The sequence below is a fragment of the Drosophila teissieri genome, chromosome 3R, assembly GCF_016746235.2.
Source record: "Drosophila teissieri strain GT53w chromosome 3R, Prin_Dtei_1.1, whole genome shotgun sequence".
NCBI classification, from domain to species: Eukaryota; Metazoa; Arthropoda; class Insecta; order Diptera; family Drosophilidae; genus Drosophila; species Drosophila teissieri.
The window spans coordinates 9,648,307-9,667,262 of record NC_053032.1 but is presented as its reverse complement, the minus strand read 5'-3'; the positions used below and the strand labels follow the sequence as shown (position 1 = coordinate 9,667,262).

Below are 18,956 nucleotides of genomic sequence, written 5' to 3'. Positions count from 1 at the left end.
GCTTTCAGTTATAGCATAGAATATATATTTCATCTGCAACAATCTTTATTTCTTGACCACCTGGATGACGTCCTCGTCGGCCATCACATGGGCAATCCCGACGCGCTGCGGCGAGTATTTCGTGGAGGTGCCCCAGACCAGAGCATACTTAAACTGCGCCGCCAGCGTGCGATGGATGGCGTGGCACACATGCTCTACACTGACGCCCTAAATAGTGAAATAAAAGGATAAAGATGAAATGGGTAAAAGAAGGAAGAATATTAAGCGGAGGAAAACAGTCTTGCCTTTCTCAGAATCAATCCATCGTCGAAGTCTGGGGGAGCGCCTGGCTTCTTTGTGTAGACCCTGATGAGCTGCAGTGCTTCCCAGAGCGCCTCCATCATGTAGTCCAGGTTAAGTTTCATGTTGCAACTAACCACTATCGAGTTGGGCTGGCGCGCCAGGCGGTCCACTTCCTCAATGGAGATCTGATCGATCTTGTTGTACACATACAGACAGGGCAGATACACACGGTTGGCGGTGACCACGTCGATGAACTCGTCCTCGGTGCAGTCCTCACGGAACAGCACCTCGGCGTTGAAGATCTTGAAGGAGTGCAGGATGGTTTGGACCATTTTCTCGTTGCAACGCGTAAGGGAACAGGTGGCATTGAAGCTCAGGCCGCCGCCCTTCTTCTGCTTGAAGTAGATGTTGGGCTTGCGCTTGTTCAGCCGAATGCCCACGCTCTCCAGTTCCCGCTCAAGCAGCTCCCGGTGAACATTGGGCTTGGTCGCGTCCAGCATCATCAGCACCAGGTCAGCGGTACGGGCCACTGCAATGACCTGCCGACCACGCCCCTTGCCCTGGGCAGCGCCCTCGATGATTCCGGGCAGATCCAGCAGCTGGATATTGGCACCCTGATACTCAATGACGCCCGGAATGCAGGTTAAAGTGGTGAACTCATAGTTTGCTGTCGGGATGGGGTAGTAACATTAAAATGCCAGATCCTTTTGGCTCTGTGGGGGATCCGCTTACCCGCCTCCGACTCCGTTTTGGTCAAAGTGGACAACATTGTGGACTTGCCCACGGAGGGAAAGCCAATAAGCGCCACCCGGGCATCGCCACTCTTGAGCACATCGAATCCATCGCCCTTTTCGCCCTTCTTGGATGGCTCCAGCAGCTGGGAGCGGTACTTGGCCAACTTTGCCTTCAGCAGGCCCAGATGGTACTCGGTGGCTTTGGGATGGGGATGAAAAACACGCAGATTTAGCAAACTTCCAGCTTCAGAATCCTAACCTAAATTCCGATGGCCAGCGCGGCAATCTTCGCAAACCTTTGTTCTTCTGCGTCCGCGCAATCTCGCGCTCGATCTCCGCGATCTTCTCTAGGATGCCCATGCTGCTGGCTTTCTGAGTTTGGGGCAGGGCATGCAAAGATTCAAATAAAACAAAAGTTCGCTTTTATTTATTGACCAGCGGTGCGTCGCCCGGAATTTCGCTCAGCTGTTTTCGGCAGTCAAGGTGGTGGAGCGCTGCGGCTTTGGAACAACTGAAGCGAAACCCCGGGGAGTTATCTTAACATGGCTTCTTTTAATTCGTTGAAACATTTCGATGTACAAAGTTTTAAATCATTAAACAAGGGATATATGTTCCCAGAAATCTTGCAATCTTAGCTTCTTTGCTTCATCAAGCTTAAGGTGTATTCTAAAGTATATAATTAAAAATAAATGTATACACATATTTAACTTTTAAGTGCAATGATAAGTAAAATTTTAAATTGAAAAAATGTGCCTTCGTCTTTTTTCGGATATTTCAATTCGAAAATGGAGCAAATCAAAACTTCAAGGCTTACCGGGTGTTACTAACAACTAACTAACAAGATCGGTGGTCAATTACCTCGGCTATAAGGTACCCGTTACTTGCACAAACGGGCAGCAAAGCGACTGTCCCGAAAGTGCACACAGGCTCCACCTAGCGAAGCTTACATAGACTGCGCCTGCCCATTTACGAAGTTATTCGTAGAACAAAAGGGTATGCTAGGCCCGTTGACAAGTATGTAACAGGCAGTGTTACATTTCCGACACTAAGAAGTATATGCTCTCTGGGTAGACGTGCTTAATCTCAACTCTTATAGTTCCCGAGATCTCTTCGTAATATGGACAAACAATATCGACATTATGTGTGTTGTAGGGTCGGAAACACTTCCTTACCTGTAACATACCTGTTCAAATTTAAAATCAAATTAGAGTTACACCAAATTTTTATGTTGTACTTATTAACTTGACATATGTACATAAAAAAGTGTTTATATTTCGGAAGTAAATATGGAAATCGCACCGGAAGCCGATAAATCTTTTCAATTAAAGCATGTCATTAAAATATCATTTAAATTTCGCCATGAAGTCAATTAAGAATGAAAGATATCAGTTAAGTTTTGTCATCAGTGAAACAACAAGACTCGTCAATTTCTACGTTTTTTCAATTGACTCACGCCCACTTTCTACACTTACTACATGCACTTACAGCAGTTGCTTTTTAATCTCTGAGGAACGATGTTCCTCGCACTGAAAAAGGGGTCCTCCATTGGGATCCTCGTTTTTCTGATGGTTCATTCGGCATATCCTGGTGATTGGAGAAAGGACTTCCAAGTTGTGTTATAAGTTGACTTATTTCACTGAATCTCTGAGTTGATTACTTTTGTTTACAAATTGCACAACACAACTGGAAGAAAAATCAACTTTTATTTACTAAAGACATGTATTTTACAATTATTTTTCTTATTAAAAATAGATAATGACTGCGACCAGAATGAGAAGTGCGTCAGACTGCAGGATTGCACAAAAGAACCGGAAACTTCACAAAAGAACCATCTGCTGTCCCGAACCCGCAGACATCTTGCCCAGACTTTCGGCTTGCGGACAAACGAAAATGACTTTCCGGATTATGGGTGGCACGGAGCCGGATCTCAACGAATACCCCTGGCTGACCATGCTTCTATATTGGATCCTCTCCACTCCGGGTCGGAAACTAGTCCCCGGATGTAGTGGCTCCCTGATCAACACTCGCTATGTTTTGACTGCTGCCCACTGTGTAACCATGGCGAACATGAGACTCCGACAAGTCCGCCTGGGCGAGGACAAGACGTCCCAAAACCCGGACTGCATCAACGAGGGCTGACGGAAGCGTTGCGCTCCCCCCCATCTGGACATCGACGTGGAATCGCTCTCAAGCCATGAGGACTACGATCCAGTACGAGCCAAGTTCACGTCGCACAACGACATCGCCCTGGTGCGACTCCAATTGGCAGTGCGGTGAGTAAGCGTCTCGGACACGACCTATTCCCCCATGTAACATGTAGCATGTAACCATCAGCTATACGGTCGCAGTCTCTCCGATTTGTGTTCTGGACGACCACATCTCCCGGAGGAACTTCAAGTTTCGTGTGGCTGGCTGGGGAAAAACGGACATGTCCAGTGATGGCAGCGACGTATTGCAGCACGCTTCCCTCTTGGAAAGAAGTCCAGGAACGTGCTCACAAATCTACGCGCACTGGCACCTCCAGCCCCAATCCCAGATATGCGCCGGTGGGTTGGATGCGCTGGCCACCTGAGACGGCGACTCCGGCAGTCCATTGATGGGCATCGATGGTAGCAGCTACGACGAATTCACGTTTTTGGCCGGCATTGTTATATATTATTATACGGACGTTCTTGCGGACAGTCTGCCTACCCAGCAGTTTTCACACTAACTGCCACGTTCTTCAAATGGACACTGGCAAACCTAAAGCCTTAGAAGCTGCAGAAATCGTAAATTATACTGCTGATTATGAGTTCGAAGTTGGGTTTTGGCATGCTAATGTACATTTATATGAAGATCTGATTCGAGGACGTTTCCGTTCAAGAACAGCTGCAGAACCATATATATACGCATATACTCATATCAGTAACGTTCTTTTCTGGAATTCCAGCGGATCGTTATCAAGGAATCATGACTTTGGACACATACAAAATGCTCCTATGTGCTTGAGTGGTTAGTTAGTTAAAAATTAAATCTTGACGGCTGAACATGTTCATCCCACTGAGAGTTTGCATTCCGTTCGTGGTACACTTCCTTCAATTGGCATATTCAACTAAACCTGGTAATTGGCGTGAATCGGTCTCGCAGCCGCCAGCAAATCCTTAATTTATTTAGCTATGCATAACAAACTGAACAAACTTTCGTAAATAACTGCACTTAAATCGTCTACTTATTTCTTAAAATTAACTAATAAAAATCGTATTAACTCAACACTGTGAAAAGAATGTCAAGTATGAATCATAGCGTTTATCTGCGTTGTGCTGGAATGCACGAATAATTATATGATTTGTAAATGCTCAATTTCCAAGGGGTTTTATTAATATGAAACGAGGTGCCATCAGAGAGTTTAGCCATGTCCGAGCTAAAAAGTGTCAAATGGCTTCTGCCACAAAAATATCCAAGAACTAATAGAAACATTTTCACCTTTCCGTTTCTTTTTATACCCGTTACTCGTTAAGTAACAGGCAGAAGGAAGCGTTTCCGAGCATATAAAATATACATTCTTGATCAGGATCAATAGCCCAGTCGATCTGACCATGTCCGTCTGTCCGTCCGTCTGTCCGTCCATCTGTCTATCCGTCCGTATGAACGTCGAGATCTCCAGAGAAATAGACGCAGCGCAAGTTTGTCGACCCATGCCAAAAACTGACAGTGTTGAAGAGTCGCCGTCGCACTTCCACTAGCTAGTAACGGGTATCAGATAGTCGGGGAACTTGACTAAAGCCTTCTCTCTGGTTTATCATAATTTCATTCACTCTGAGTTTCTAGGAGTTCCATTACAAATTTCGAATACCTAGCCCAACCCACTACAGCAATGATATCAGCAGCAAGGATATTCAACTTCGGCCTGCCGGAAGGGGCTTTCTCTGGTCACCAAAGTGGAGTCACCAAATTAAATGTGATTTCAGATTGCCATCCGGATGAGAAGTACGTATCTCTGTACGAGTGCTCCCATGTATATAGAACTGCCTGGTCCTGGACGTTGATGAGGGAGTATGATATTGATGTCTGGAGGAGGGACCGAAGGATCTGCTGCCCCCCGCCTGGCAATCGGCTCCCAAGCACAGATTTCTGCGGCCAGAGTCCACTTGTACCCCGAATTGTGGGTGGCTCGGATGCGCGGCCACACGAGTTCCCCTGGATGGCCATGCTTCTGTATCTGAATAGATCCTCCTTGGAGATTTTGCCCCTCTGCGCGGGCTCCTTGATCAACAATCGCTATGTCGTGACCTCGGCCCACTGTGTAGTTGGAGTTCCGGATGACTTATCGCTCAAAAGCGTCCGTCTCGGCGAGCATGACATCACCTATAATCCAGCCTACGATCCGAACTGCAGGGACCAGGCCAGACGATGTGCCCTCCCGAATCTGGAGATCGGAGTGGAGAAAATCATAGTCCATGGTCGCTTCAATAGCAGTTTCTCAGGGAGGATCCAAAACGACATCGCTCTTTTGCGACTGAAAATGCCAGTTCGGTGAGTAATGTTCTACGCAGAAATTATACATAGGAAATGCCCTTAGCTATTCGCGAATTTTGTATTCGCACGCCCGTTATCAAACAAGTATGGGACTTTTATATCTGGATAACTCAATTAAATTAGAAGAGTACTGGATCTAGTCGTCTAGTTCATAGTAGGTGCCCCAAATGGATGGATTAAAATTGTTATGGGCGTTTCTCTTCCAGCTATAGCACAGGAATCCAGCCAATTTGTGTTCAAAACCCCGACCCCTTCACCATATCGAGATTTGAAATAGCCGGATGGGGCATAACAAATAATGGAAGCCTTAGCCAAGTTCTGCAGCGCGGAGTCATCTGGGAGAAGGAACTCAGAGTGTGTGCAGAAAGGATTCCTTTTCTGGCCTTCAACGTCCACTCTCAAATCTGTGCCGGCGGCGACGGCGGAGTCGATACCTGCAGTGCAGATTCCGGTGGACCGCTGATGGCCACGGTGGGACGCATGGACAATACTCGGGTTTACTTAGCTGGCATCACCTCCTACGGAACTCGAAAGTGCGGAACGATCGGGTGGCCTGGTGTTTACACAAAAACGAGTGCATTTCTTGGATGGATAAAATGGTTATTGAGGCCCTAATGCTAAATACAAGGGCAGGTTAAAGTGGATTAGTTTTATTTTGTCAAAAGAACTCGTAAAATATACACAAATACACGCAGGTAAATACTGTTACGATTACAAGAAACCCCACAACACGCAAATGACGATAAATTACAATAGTGACTGTTGACAGAGACATTGAGAGAAAGAGATAGGCTGGCGCGGCAGAAGTTCGGATCCAGATTCGGTGGCCAAAAGGACCCACTCCTCCGCCGCCGAATCCTCCGCGGCCAGCGATTAGCGATTAGCGTTTAGTGGTTGGCATAGAAGCCATGTCCCGAGTTCCCCATGAACTCCGTCCAGCGCTGCGCCTCCGCGGGATCCAGCTCCGAGCAGACCTCGCCCGGCCGCAGGGATCGACAGGTGCACGTGATCCCGATGCGGGTCACCACCAGCTGCGACTCGAACTTGGGAAGGGCGGGCTCCGCGTCCACCAGACGCTCGCTGAGGCACTGCTTCAGGAACTGTTTGCGCAGCACGCGCAGGTTGTCGATGGTGTAGCCTGAGGAGCGCAAGTATTGGTGGATTAGTCGTTCATGGGAAATGGCTTAGGCTTGGGCTTGGAGTACTTACTCTTATACGCACTGACTTTCTCCTCGACGCAGCTGAGATCCTGAGGCGAGAAGAGTGGCGGATAGGCCTCCGACTCGCGGATGTTGAGGACGAAGGCAAAGTCCAGCGAGGAACTGACATTGCCCAGAGCTTTCAGCAAAACGCCGGTGGACGAGATGGAAGCCAAGTACCAGTCAGCTCCGGTGGAGTCGTCTCCACCAGCGGTCTCTTCGGCCGCTGTAGTCGTGGTTCCGAAAGCCCTCTCACGTCTTTTGCGACGCCTCTTCTGCTTTTTGTTGTCCTCCTGGGCGTCCGCAGCTCGCTCCCGCGCCTCGTTGTCCAGCTCCAGATCCCACAGGCTCAGCGGGGACTGCGCGGACATGGGTTGTCCGGTGGAGCTGGGCGTGGCATGGGTGGTGGTTATGATGTGGCTGCCACTGGCCTCAAGAAAGCCACTGCGCACATCGCGATTTCCGGCGGTGGGATATTTGGACCGCAGGTGAATTGGTCGCTCACGTTCACTCTGCTCCAGAAGCGGAGGCACTTCGTCGTTGTACACCAGTTCGTACTCCTCCGGCAGGCGCAGCGGATTCGCATTCTCTGGCGGCAGCTGTAAGGCATCGTAGTCCTTCTGCGGAGTTAGGAAATCGTTATTGTATGTTAACAAAAGGTTACGAGGTTAAGGTTGGTTAGTTTTCCTAGAAAAGCGTAGTTGTAACACTATATATTATAGGCTTTGCCTTCGTTTGCATAGAAGTTTATGAAATTTAAACAATACCAATTCCGAAACTTACAAATTCCTTGGGGTAACCACCTCCGATTCCGAAGTTAGGTGGCTCGCTGTCTGCTCCCTGGGGCAACAGCTCCTGCAATTGCTGTTCCATCAGCGGATTGGTTCGATGGTGCGCTTTAGGGCGACGGCCGGGGTGCTCCGTCCCACTACCGATGGCGTTTTCATTACCAATATCTGATCCGGCGGCCACCTGGCGCAGCAGTTGCTCCCGGTTTCCGGCCAGCAGTTTCTTGAGCAGCTTGGGATGCTTCAGTGGGGATTTCTTTCCCGCTGCCGCCGGTCGTTGTGTGCGATTCAGCTGAACCTCCAGGTCGTCGGTGCTGAAGAGGACGGCACCCGGCGGTTCGATGTGCCTGGCAATCCCGTAGAGCTTAAGTACTGTGGACTCGTTGTACCGCAGACGACATGTGTCCGCCCTGGCTTGCAGTATAATGTCGCTATCCGGCACAAATTCGTAGGCATCCCGGGCATCCGGACGGTTGCGGCACTGCAGCTGCCAGTGCAAGAAGAAGTCGCCTCCGAAGCTCTGCGAAATGGAGACGCCGCCTAGAAGGCTATTGGCTCCACCCGCATCCGTCATCATGGCGTTCAGCAGGGGCTGTCCGTTTCGTCCGTCAAGGATGGTGGTTTGCGAGTAGTAGTATACCGGGAATCCCGGTCCAGTGTTGTACTTCACCATGAAATCCGTGACCCTGTCGTGATTGAAGAGACCCGGAACAATGGCACTGACGCACTCGCTGGCCGGGAAAGTGTAGTTCCACATCATGGTGTAGTTGGCTCCATCGAAGGCCAGAACGCTTCGGTTGAAGGCGGCCACCACCACGTCCGAGATCCCATCTCCATTCAGATCGGTCAGCACGGCGGGCACCATCAGACCGGAGCCCTTTTGTCGGTGGAGCGGGGTGAAGTGCTTCTCACTGGTGTGCGCCATCAGGGAGTGCAGTCGCAAGGAGTAAATGCCACCTGGAGTATTCTGGCCACCGGTGACGATTAGTAGGAGCTCCGTGCCATCCGCCTGCGTGATCAGCTGAATGGGCACGAACATCTCCTCGCGGTACGGCGTTGGGATGCTCCGGATCACCTTGCCCGTCTTCCCCGAAATCAGCTTTATGTGCCCCGCCTTGGACTCCTCGCGCTCCTCCAGATGGGCGGCTATTACTTCTGGCACCGCATCACCATCCAGATCGCGCAGCACATTAATCGTGTACAGATCCATTACAATGGGCGAGTTGGTTTCCACTTCCAATTCCCGGAAGCTCCAGATTACGGAGCCGGTGCGTCCATTGATGGCGTAGATCATCTGAGTGGTAAAACATCGGGTAAGCTGGATTCAAAAATCGTATTTTTGCTAAATATTAAACTTACTCCCAGTCTTCCAGCTGCCACGCAATCGGTGCCCCCATCACCGTCCACATCCGCGCTGCAGTGCAGCGAGAAGACATTCGCCACGCTCCACGATTGCCAGAGGATGGATCCATCCAGTCCGTTCAAGGCCACCACTCCGCCCTCGCAGGGCACCTCCTCCCCTTGCTGGGCGGACTGGCAGCGCGGCAAGGGGATGCCCTCGTAGGGTATGTTGTCGTCGACCCCGTAGCCAAAGACCACATCCTTGATGCCATCGCCATTCAGGTCAGCCGCCCGCAGCGGACTCTCGCTGTTCATGCGCGCCAAGCTGCGGGACCATCGCTTCTGGACACTGATCTGGGTGCAGGGCACGAACTCACTGCCCAGCGAGCTGCCATATGAGATGCGGGAGGAGCCTGCTGAGATGGCCGCCAGCTGGGCGGGATCGGGGCGCCACCAGTGGCGGATTCGCTGTAGCGGCAGCGGGAAGAGCGTCAGCATGAGGGCCGCCAGGCTGAGCAGGGCGCAGAGCACCGTTAGAGCGGCCAGGGCGTAGCAGAAGGGCTCGCAGCAGCGGCAGCAGCGCCGCCTCCTGTGCTGCTTCATTATGGGAGTCGATCCCGACCCGGATCCGGGTGCGGATCCTGCGCTGTGTTTGCGACGCGGCGCCATCAGGGGTCGCTTCAGTCCCTGCTCCTCGCTGCGCTGTGGGAGGAAAACGGATCAGAGTTGGATTATACTTTAGGTGTGGTTCACCAAATATTGATAACTGCCACGGAGAGAAAACTAACATTACAGGCACTTTCTTCTTTTGAAACTTAAACAATAACATTGTGAGTCATGTAATTTAATATTCATTATAAAATATTCCTTCATTATCTGCAGCATTATCAATATTATTATATTATATTATTATCTTCTTTTGCAACTTAAACAATAACATTGTGAGTCATGTAATTTAATATTCATTATAAAATATTCCTTCATAATCTGCAGCATTATCAATATTATTATTTATTTTTTATTATTTTTTATTTTAGTCGTCATGAAAGTATTAATTTATAGGTGTAATTAATTTTCAAAACTAATGAAAATGTATGTATTTTAATAAAGTTGAGCACGGCATATGGTAGCTTATAATTTCGGACATGCTTTTGCAAACTATCTTTTACAACAGAAAAGACCTTTTTCCATGTGTAAGACACACCAAAAAGAAGCTGAACTTAATAGGTCACTACTTTTTTTCTCTGTACACATGAAACTATTCACGAAATGTCAGCACTCCTTCATTAACCCTTCTGTGTCCTGCCACTTGACTATGCGATGAATTTTCCCTCGTGGTTTTTGATTCCGTGCTCACCTTCGCCGACCTGGCATCCTTGATGAACACCTCGTCCTCCACATCATCGCTCGCATCCTCGTCGATGGACGAGTCCCGTATGGCAATCCTCTTGGAGGGCACATATGGCCGCAGTTTGATCATCGTTGGTAGGGATTCCGCTGACGCGGTTGCACCACCAGGCTGCACCTGCAAGAAAGCTTCTGACTTAGCCGCTCGAAGGATCCCTTAAAGCATCCTGCGGCTCCTGTTTTTCCGTGCAACTCCAATTGCAGCGATGCGCGTCCGGCGAGTGTGTAAAAATCAATAGCGACGTCACGGTTTCGCGCTCAGCTGTCCGCGAGTACGGAGCATGCGCCCTGGTGGCCTGGCATTGGAACCACCCGAACCACCACCCATGGGAGCGAACGCCACGTGTTGGCCAGCGGCTACAGGTTTGTTTGTCAACAATGAGCTGGCCCACCTGGTCAACTCTCTTTTTCCCTCTCTATCTCTCTCTTTTGGGCTCTCTCTCCCCCCTCTCTCTCTGGCATCTGTTGCTGGACAGAGGCACCACCCATACGCGGCACCACCCACCACCCACCACCCATCATCCCCCAGCGAAAACTCCCTGATTAGCTCCTTCCCAGCGGTTCAATGTCCTCGCTTTGAGGCTTTTCATGAATGAAATGGGAATGGGTGGAGTTGGGATATGTGGGCACTGGGCGTTGCGCGTTGGGCGTTAGGTGGGACAGCGGGAGTTCCATTCAGCGAACTTCCGCGTACTGCCGATGTGGGTCACTGTGTGGTTGCCCCGCTCGCCAAAGTTGGCGATTAATATTTGATGGCATTTTGTCTGCATTTCAGTGGCAGGAAGTGAATCGCAAATTCGATACGGATAATTGGCCGATATTTCACTCTTCGACTATGAGCTGGTTCTTACCATTTGAATACAAGTTGCGTTAACTCCTTTTTGTACTCCGTACTTGTAGGGTAAAAGGTGTTAAAAAGTATGAACAGGATTAAGAAAGGGTCTCCAACTTAATGAAGGAAAGCGTTCTTATAAACAGAAGTTTGTTTCATTACAGACATTAAACATCATTTAAGATTGCATTTGATTTTATCAGATTTTGACAAACATTATGGTAAAACCCACTGACCAAATTAGAAAAAATTTGTAAATTTTAAAAATTGGTTTGATGTGTCATTTTTTGTTTTACTAACTTAAATTAAGATATTAAATCGTTAGCAATAAATTTAACCGTCGCTTCCCTACTTGGAAAACTCCATCGCCCTCGCACTCCCTTTATCTGAGTAAGGGGTACGGGATAGTCGACTAGTCAGACTATAGCGCTCCCGCTTACTTTTATATTTAACTTTGCAAACTGGAAAATGTAATAGAACATTATTAAACGACATTTTTTTAATTACCTCCATAAGAATGGTGTACTCATCTCCAGGGTCTGTTGAGTTGGGCTTGGCTATCACAGTCCAATTGACGTTCATCGCATAAGATCCTTGCTCGCTTTAGAAGAAGGAATAAATCCAGAATGTTCGTTAACCAGGCCTAGTAACTCTGCAACCTTGGCTCTCTTTACGTCACTGCTATTTTCTTGCTAGATGAGTTTTCGCTTCTGTATCCATTTATCCTACAATATATTTTACAAAATTTTCTATGACGTAGAGCGCTTGTCAAAAGCCAAACACAAGTATAAAGTTTGCTGGTTTTTTTTGCCCACCTAAAGTATTCAAATTGCAAGTGCGCCAAAACCTTTTGCGAATTTGCCATAGCCACCGCCCTCTGATGCTGCCCTCAGCAGAAACTTAAGAGCACCACTTAGTGGGGTTGGAATAGGAATACTGGGGTGGCTTCTGGCGAGGAATAGGAGCACTCAGAACAGGTCCAAGCTCGACTGCATTCGAATAAACTATAGAAAAATCTGCGGCTTTTTATAGCTGCCCCATCAATAGGGAGGAGCGTGGCGGGGAGTGGATTAGGATGCCTACGAGGATGAGGATGAGGATGAGGATGAGCATGAGGACGAGGACGAGTATGACGATGACGAGGACGATGAGGTGTGGTGGTAACTTAAGTGCGCTATTATCGCATCAGAGATAATTTAATAACGACAAGTCTTCTTCCTCGGTCGTGGGCCAGAAAGACAGAAAGGATGTATGGAATCGGTTCAAGAGTGTTGCGGAAAGGCGTTGAGTAGTTCTTGGGCAAATGGGCGTGGCAGGTCTCTGGGACTCACAAAATCTGCATACAGAAAACAGCCTCAGATTTTATAGTGGGTGCGAGCCGCATCAAGGTCGGCTGTAATTCGAAGGGGAAAGCCGAGTGTTTATAATTTATGATTTTTGCAATTATAAATTAGATACATTGAATAACAACCTTCTCGTTAATAAATTAGACACTTAAACAGCACCACAAATGATTGATTTTTCTCTGGGCCAAATAAATTGTTCAAGTTAGCATTTCAAGTATAAATTTCCGATCTTAATTCAGATCTCATGAAATTTGCTTGGAACAGTAACATTTTTAAAAACATAAGTACAAAAACCAATATTTACAAATTACGTGCAACGAACTTAATAATACAAAACATTCTTAATGAAATGCTTGTGTTGGTTAAATGTTTTATTAACACCTCTTTCGCTGTAAAAATGTATACTACAATTTGACTACGTTAAAGGCGAAATCGTCACATTTTTACGTCCTTGCTTCAAACAAGGCAAACGAATTTACCTCCTTCAATTTTCCGAGCAACATGTTTTTTACTCTCCATCTCATTAATCATCTCATTAAACTTGATTTTCCTTGCGATTTCCCTCTGGCGTTTGCATTCAACTCGTTGTTGTTCCAATTGTTCATTCCGTGTGACGACGGACAGGGATCACAGGATTACCGAGGTACTGCATTCATTAGCCAGTGTCCCCAAGAGTCGCGTCCCCACCGAGGATGCCACTGGCCCCAACTTCTGCTGCGACAAATGCCACTTCTGGGGCACTTGGCATCTTGCGGAGGACTTGTTAGGGAAGGACTAACGAACTAAATTGATTGAAAAATGCTCAAAACTACAGAATACAAGTGCGGGCAAATAAAAGCTTGAAACAACTGCAAGGAAGTTCCCCCGAAATCAAGCAGTCGAATCAATAGACACATGTCGCGTCTTGCCATGATGGGAATTGAAGGTCCTGCCCTCCACATCCTAGGGCGCATCATTGGGTTCTGGGCGAGAGGGGTGAGCCGACAACAATGCCGATGACGACAGAGCCTAGCAGATTATGAAGCAAATGGAGGCAATGCCAAAGTACTCGAGGAAATTATGTTAAGTGACAAACACACAGGCCCATGGCGCTGGCAGCCCTGGTTGGCAAAAGGATATTTGCCTGTCCTATATATAGATGCATTTGCAAGCAGGCATTGGCTTCCTTTGGCGCCGATAGTTCCTTGTTCTCCCCAATATTAAAGACCACGTTTCTGGCGGCTTTCACTTTTGCTTTTCCCCACTAGTCGGAGAAGGACTCACCCACACGTACGGACCCTTATACCAACATCTCGTCAAGCATCCTGCATCCTGCATCCTTCGTTGGTGAACTGTTCGTTCGTGCCTGGCAACGTTTTAAATTCAAATCGGTTTGCCTCCAACTGTCAGTTGTCAGCGAAAGTTTGAACTGCCAAGACGTTCACAACGGAAAAACGGAAAAACGAAATTTTCAAGAATAATTCCAGTAAACTATTAAATGCTGAAGTGTTTAAAATATTTCATAAAACACAGAAACCTTCTTTGACAATTTTATAAATCTTTAAAATTCTTTCGGGAAGTTTATGAAAAGCGGTGTTTTTAATCATGCCATTTGTGGCGTCAAGCTGATGGTTATGTAATCTCTGTGAAGATTCTAGAAATCCAACAGAAATATATTGCTTCGAAAACCAAGCTAAGATTAGTTGACTGAAGAGGAAAGCTATTTCAAATTCATCTAAAAACTGTGTAAGATTCGAAGACCGTGTGCAACATAACTTTTGACTTTTGAGCAATATTTTAAAATCGGTTTTTATCTATACTAAATATATTGCAATATAGTATCTGTTCAATTTGTTGTTGTGGTTTAATTGATTAAATTATTATGATAAAAAATACCTAACTAAAAGTGATGACAAGTTGTATGCACAACTTTTTATTCAAACTTTTACTCGAGCTTAGTGGTCTTAAAACATTATTTTGAAGAAACCTATAAATTCCGCAACATCTTAAGAAAGAACAATCAAGCTATTAAAAACCAATTCATATTCTCTGCTGAAGTAAAATTATCTTTAATATTCTTTTGGCAATAGGCCATTTTGGTATCCGAATATTTCAAAATGATTGTTACACTAAGAAATGTTTTTTAATAGTTTAAATTATATTTTATCATCGTACTCATATTTCTTGGACATCCCGGTAAACCTTTTTTTGGACGAAAAATGAGATTGTATTACAATGATACCATTAATGTATTGATTTGTAATGTAACTTGAATTGTGATCTCAAAACATTTTTCCATCTGCGCTTTAAAGCAAATATTTATTGCAGCCTAATCATGAATTCATTATTTAAATCGCTGATTCTTTAAGTTGGCCCAATTTGCCGAGAAGAAAGAAATCCTCAGACTTGTGCCGCGCCGAGTGCCGTGGCAATTGTCCTTGTCTAATGGGGGCTCTGCAGCATTGGCAGGATTCTTTCATTGCCCGCTTTCTTCGACTTGTTCGTCATGTGACATGTGGGCGGGTGCACTGCCACGCCTTCATCCTCGCGGGCGCATGAAAAGGCGCATGGCCACTTAAGGCGCAGTTCGCCCCCGCCTGCCGCCCACACTGCGCCCCTTCGAGTGGCTTTAATTGTGAATTAAGACGGTATTGTGCAGCGAGCGACTGGGACGACGGAAGGTATCGCTGTCTATGTCCTGCGGCCAGGGTTGCCAGGCTGCATTCGGACTCGGACTCGGATTCGATGCCTGCCAATGCCGAGGCTATCCATTGTCGACGGCAAATGGCTCATTGTCTCTTGGGCTCGGCCCCTATTTTATTTACTTGGTTAAGCGGCATAATTGTTGCTATTTTCGTGCCAATCGCTCTCGATGCATTGTCAATGCCAGGACGACCCTTCGAGAGCCTTTGATCCTTTCCACCTCGTGGCAAGGTCACGGACGAGACCGGAATATCGTTTCAAGTTGTTTGCATCGGCGTAGACCTTTTGTCACCCATTGGGCAGGAAGAACCCTGAATATTCATTCTTATTATAAATGGGCTTCAAGAAGGTCTCACAGAATTCCAGTACGTCAATACAAAAGGAAGCATAGAGTTCAATCATAATTTCTGTAAATACGAGGATGAGAGAAACCCATAATCCCCGTTCTCTTTTCAGCACAGCTTATTGATTTGTTAGTGTTCTTTATTAGAAAATCAATAAAACGTTGTAATTAAATTTATTATATTTACAAAATGTATTGTATATTTCTGACACAGAAAGAGCTCACATTGAAATGGTGTTCCAAATAGTAATTCTGATGATCTGCACCATCTGCATGAAGCACTACGCCAAAGGGGAGTTTCAGTGAGTATAAACTCGAACGATATAAACGAACGCATTTCGAACTGAAATTTTCCTGTTCATCCAGACAAAGTCTGGCCATAACCGACATCCTTCCCGAGGACATCAAGCGCTACGATAAGATGAGACCGCCGAAGAAAGAGGGTCAGCCGACTATAGTCTACTTCCATGTGACGGTGATGGGTCTGGACTCCATTGATGAGAACTCGATGACTTATGTGGCGGATGTGTTCTTTGCTCAGACATGGAAGGATCATCGCCTGCGATTGCCGGAGAATATGACACAGGAATACCGATTGTTGGAGGTGGACTGGCTGAAGAATATGTGGCGGCCGGATTCGTTTTTCAAGAACGCCAAATCGGTGACCTTTCAGACCATGACCATACCCAATCACTATATGTGGCTGTACAAGGATAAGACCATTCTTTACATGGTCAAGCTAACACTGAAGCTGTCCTGCATCATGAACTTTGCCATTTATCCTCATGACACTCAGGAGTGCAAGCTGCAAATGGAAAGCCGTAAGATTTCGTAAACTGGTTTTGAACGGTGAATCAGCCGAATAGAAATCGCTGATCCATCATCGCCTTCTACAGGCTTGTAAATAATATTTAAATTTCAACCCTTCTTCTAGTGTCACACACCACAGACGACTTGATATTCCAGTGGGATCCCACCACGCCCCTTGTGGTGGACGAAAACATCGAGCTGCCCCAGGTGGCCCTCATTCGGAATGAAACGGCGGATTGCACCCAGGTTTATTCCACGGGCAACTTCACCTGCCTGGAGGTGGTGTTCACTCTGAAGCGTCGTTTGGTGTACTACGTTTTCAACACCTACATTCCCACCTGCATGATAGTCATCATGTCCTGGGTTTCCTTCTGGATCAAACCGGAGGCGGCTCCAGCCCGGGTGACTCTGGGGGTCACCTCCTTGCTAACGCTTTCAACGCAACACGCCAAATCGCAGTCGTCCTTGCCACCTGTTTCCTATCTCAAGGCCGTGGACGCCTTTATGTCCGTTTGCACGGTCTTCGTGTTCATGGCCCTTATGGAGTATTGTCTAATAAACATCGTCCTGAGCGACACGCCCATTCCCAAGCCGATGGCCTATCCACCCAAGCCCGTGGCGGGCGATGGACCCAAAAAGGAGGGCGAGGGAGCTCCACCTGGGGGCAGCAACTCGGCGGCCAACAAGCAGCAAGCCACTATGTTGCCACTGGCCGATGAGAAAATCGAGAAGATTGAGAAGATCTTTGACGAGATGACCAAGAATAGAAGGGTAAGTTAGAGTACGATCTCTCCAGTTGTGACAATTGAGGTGTTTTGATTCCACCAACTCTTGGTATTTAGTTTGCAATGCAGTAACTTGTCTGTAAAAAAAAATAATTCTGCATTTTTTCAGATTGTGACCACCACACGCCGCGTGGTGCGTCCGCCCCTGGACGCCGATGGTCCGTGGATTCCGCGGCAGGAGTCGCGGATAATACTGACCCCGACTATTGCCCCGCCGCCACCGCCCCCTCCGCCAGCGGCACCGGAACCGGAACTGCCCAAGCCGAAGCTCACACCCGCCCAGGAGCGGCTCAAGCGGGCTATATATATAGATCGGTCATCGCGCGTCCTTTTCCCCGCCCTCTTCGCCAGTCTGAATGGCATCTACTGGTGTGTGTTCTACGAGTATCTATAAGGACTACGACGACTGTGCCTGTAAATACTTTCGCTAGCTCTCTGGCACTCCATCCGAGTGTTAAACGTTGATTGTTCGCATATATCGAATCGTATATCGCAAATTTAATCTTAAGCTTTCACGCACAAGCTTTAAGTCAATGAATTTTAAACGTAGATGATTGTTGAACCGGAGGAAAAGGAAAAAGGGACAGATGGAGATATGATTACAGGGTAAATTACAAATAATCAATTCAATTCCTAAAATGCTTAATGTTAATCAAGTGACGTAGTAGCTGATGTAGACTAAGTGAATTGTAATTAAATGTCTCAAACAAATGCTTTTAATTGTAAATAAATAGAGAATCCATTTCAAAGCGTTGACCCTCATTGACGAATAGATATAAGTGTTCCTAAACATGATAACATGATTATATCAAGAAAATTGAATAGTACTAAAACTTTGGCACAAAATAGTTTGTACCGAAACCCTTGATAGTGAAAGCTCTTACAATTAAAAAGCTTAAAGTAAGCTCAAAGCAAAAGGGATTTCTTGCTCAGGTACTTCTTAACTCAAATGTTGGCCTCCTTCCCCACTTGAATTACCATTTCACTGCCACCTGGCCAGCCCATTCATTTTTAACACCCTTTTCTTCTTTTATTTTTACAGTACCAGTTTTATGTTTATTTCGCGCTGCTTTTTCTTTTAAAGGTGTCAGCATTGGATGGAACAATGGAACTTGCTCGATTTTCTACCGCTCGCAGTCGCCAAACAGCCGCAGGGTGAAGAGAAACAGACTTATGAATACCCAATTAATTATGTTGGTCACACGCTCTACACTTTTGCCTTTTCACGGTCGTTAGTGACGCCCGAGCAAAAACTATGATAGGGTTAAAAAACGAAAACAAAATCTAGCACTTGAGCTAAAGATGTGATGAAGACTATCACCAGCTGGGAGTTATTGAGGAGCTGGCAGATTCAAAAGATGTGAGATGGCTTTTGTAGATGAATCGAAAAAGCCTTGCATCTAAGTATTCACCACCATCATATTTCCACTTAAATTTTCCTAATTTTTATGGGTTTCTCCCCTCTGTTTAATGATCAATCATATGGTGTATGGTGTATGTGAATATGTATGCTTGCGGTTAAAACATTTGCATTTGAAGTAGGCCAGGCCAAAAGAGTTCGCTGTTCGTTTTGGGGAATCCACACCATGATTCACCCAAAAACCACATTGAACACGGGCGCAGTACTTGATGGAGTGGGTTGCATTGGCCGAGGCTTCGAGAGCGGAAAATAAGCTAAGGTTGCGCAAATTCACTACATATTTTGGGCTGGGGAATACCTGGGGCCCAGCATTATGTGGGCGTGCTCAATGCAAATGTGCTCAACCCAGTGGCGGAGTTGAATGAGTTCGATGAGTTGTTTTTTCAAGGAACACACAATGGCTAAGTTGGTCAAATTATAAATTATTTTCGACAAGGAAAATACCCAATTTAAGTGACTCTCCGAGTGCCCA

At 46.6% G+C, this 18,956-nt stretch overlaps 5 protein-coding genes across 6 annotated transcripts; 3 read left to right on the top strand and 2 right to left on the bottom strand.

Moving 5' to 3' along the window:
* Positions 1 to 2: 2 nt before the first annotated feature.
* Positions 3 to 1,502, bottom strand: LOC122618829 (developmentally-regulated GTP-binding protein 2). Its single transcript, XM_043795417.1, has 4 exons — positions 1,313 to 1,502; positions 1,015 to 1,215; positions 285 to 949; positions 3 to 207 (listed from the first exon to the last, which is right to left on the bottom strand). The coding sequence occupies exons 1-4, from the start codon at positions 1,374 to 1,376 to the stop codon at positions 46 to 48; spliced, it is 1,092 nt and encodes a 363-aa protein (XP_043651352.1). The 5' UTR covers positions 1,377 to 1,502; the 3' UTR covers positions 3 to 45.
* A 211-nt stretch (positions 1,503 to 1,713) lies between these two features.
* On the top strand, positions 1,714 to 4,096 carry LOC122618830 (serine protease easter). The gene is given in 4 exon segments (XM_043795418.1): positions 1,714 to 1,886; positions 2,769 to 3,289; positions 3,351 to 3,672; positions 3,675 to 4,096. Coding segments are annotated over 3 exon segments (936 nt in total). The 5' UTR covers positions 1,714 to 1,886; positions 2,769 to 2,771; the 3' UTR covers positions 3,771 to 4,096.
* Positions 4,097 to 4,869: 773 nt separating this feature from the next.
* Positions 4,870 to 6,176, top strand: LOC122622410 (spaetzle-processing enzyme). The gene is made up of 2 exons (XM_043800822.1): positions 4,870 to 5,528; positions 5,738 to 6,176. Exons 1-2 carry the CDS (start codon positions 4,870 to 4,872, stop codon positions 6,144 to 6,146), a joined length of 1,068 nt encoding a protein of 355 aa, XP_043656757.1. The 3' UTR covers positions 6,147 to 6,176.
* A 2-nt stretch (positions 6,177 to 6,178) lies between these two features.
* On the bottom strand, positions 6,179 to 13,810 carry LOC122618774. Of its 2 annotated transcripts, XM_043795330.1 has the most exons (7): positions 13,708 to 13,810; positions 11,606 to 11,823; positions 10,217 to 10,384; positions 8,878 to 9,561; positions 7,514 to 8,812; positions 6,741 to 7,350; positions 6,179 to 6,669 (listed from the first exon to the last, which is right to left on the bottom strand). In XM_043795330.1, exons 2-7 carry the CDS (start codon positions 11,678 to 11,680, stop codon positions 6,419 to 6,421), a joined length of 3,087 nt encoding a protein of 1,028 aa, XP_043651265.1. In that variant the 5' UTR covers positions 11,681 to 11,823; positions 13,708 to 13,810; the 3' UTR covers positions 6,179 to 6,418. The 2 variants fall into 2 exon arrangements, with proteins under 2 accessions (XP_043651265.1, XP_043651266.1); XM_043795331.1 differs by lacking the exons at positions 10,217 to 10,384; positions 13,708 to 13,810 and having other exon boundaries at positions 6,180 to 6,669; positions 11,606 to 11,867.
* Positions 13,811 to 15,700: 1,890 nt separating this feature from the next.
* LOC122618775 (glycine receptor subunit alpha-4) lies at positions 15,701 to 17,458 on the top strand. The gene is made up of 4 exons (XM_043795332.1): positions 15,701 to 15,771; positions 15,836 to 16,290; positions 16,404 to 17,050; positions 17,174 to 17,458. Exons 1-4 carry the CDS (start codon positions 15,701 to 15,703, stop codon positions 17,456 to 17,458), a joined length of 1,458 nt encoding a protein of 485 aa, XP_043651267.1.
* Positions 17,459 to 18,956: the final 1,498 nt, after the last annotated feature.

What these genes read in the sequence shown, in the direction of transcription:
- LOC122618829 (XM_043795417.1), bottom strand. Translation starts at nt 1,376, where the DNA reads ATGGGCATCCTAGAGAAGATCGCGGAGATCGAGCGCGAGATTGCGCGG. An exon ending in GCGGACGCAGAAGAACAAAG is followed by an intron (nt 1,216 to 1,312) that starts GTTTGCGAAGAT and finishes CCCATCCCAAAG; the next exon opens with CCACCGAGTACCATCTGGGC. An exon ending in ATGGATTGATTCTGAGAAAG is followed by an intron (nt 208 to 284) that starts GCAAGACTGTTT and finishes TTCACTATTTAG; the next exon opens with GGCGTCAGTGTAGAGCATGT.
- LOC122622410 (XM_043800822.1), top strand. Translation starts at nt 4,870, where the DNA reads ATGATATCAGCAGCAAGGATATTCAACTTCGGCCTGCCGGAAGGGGCT. An exon ending in CGACTGAAAATGCCAGTTCG is followed by an intron (nt 5,529 to 5,737) that starts GTGAGTAATGTT and finishes TTTCTCTTCCAG; the next exon opens with CTATAGCACAGGAATCCAGC.
- LOC122618774 (XM_043795330.1), bottom strand. Translation starts at nt 11,680, where the DNA reads ATGAACGTCAATTGGACTGTGATAGCCAAGCCCAACTCAACAGACCCT. An exon ending in AGGATGCCAGGTCGGCGAAG is followed by an intron (nt 9,562 to 10,216) that starts GTGAGCACGGAA and finishes TTCCTCCCACAG; the next exon opens with CGCAGCGAGGAGCAGGGACT. An exon ending in GAAAGTCAGTGCGTATAAGA is followed by an intron (nt 6,670 to 6,740) that starts GTAAGTACTCCA and finishes TGCGCTCCTCAG; the next exon opens with GCTACACCATCGACAACCTG.
- LOC122618775 (XM_043795332.1), top strand. Translation starts at nt 15,701, where the DNA reads ATGGTGTTCCAAATAGTAATTCTGATGATCTGCACCATCTGCATGAAG. An exon ending in TACGCCAAAGGGGAGTTTCA is followed by an intron (nt 15,772 to 15,835) that starts GTGAGTATAAAC and finishes CTGTTCATCCAG; the next exon opens with ACAAAGTCTGGCCATAACCG. An exon ending in AGATGACCAAGAATAGAAGG is followed by an intron (nt 17,051 to 17,173) that starts GTAAGTTAGAGT and finishes GCATTTTTTCAG; the next exon opens with ATTGTGACCACCACACGCCG.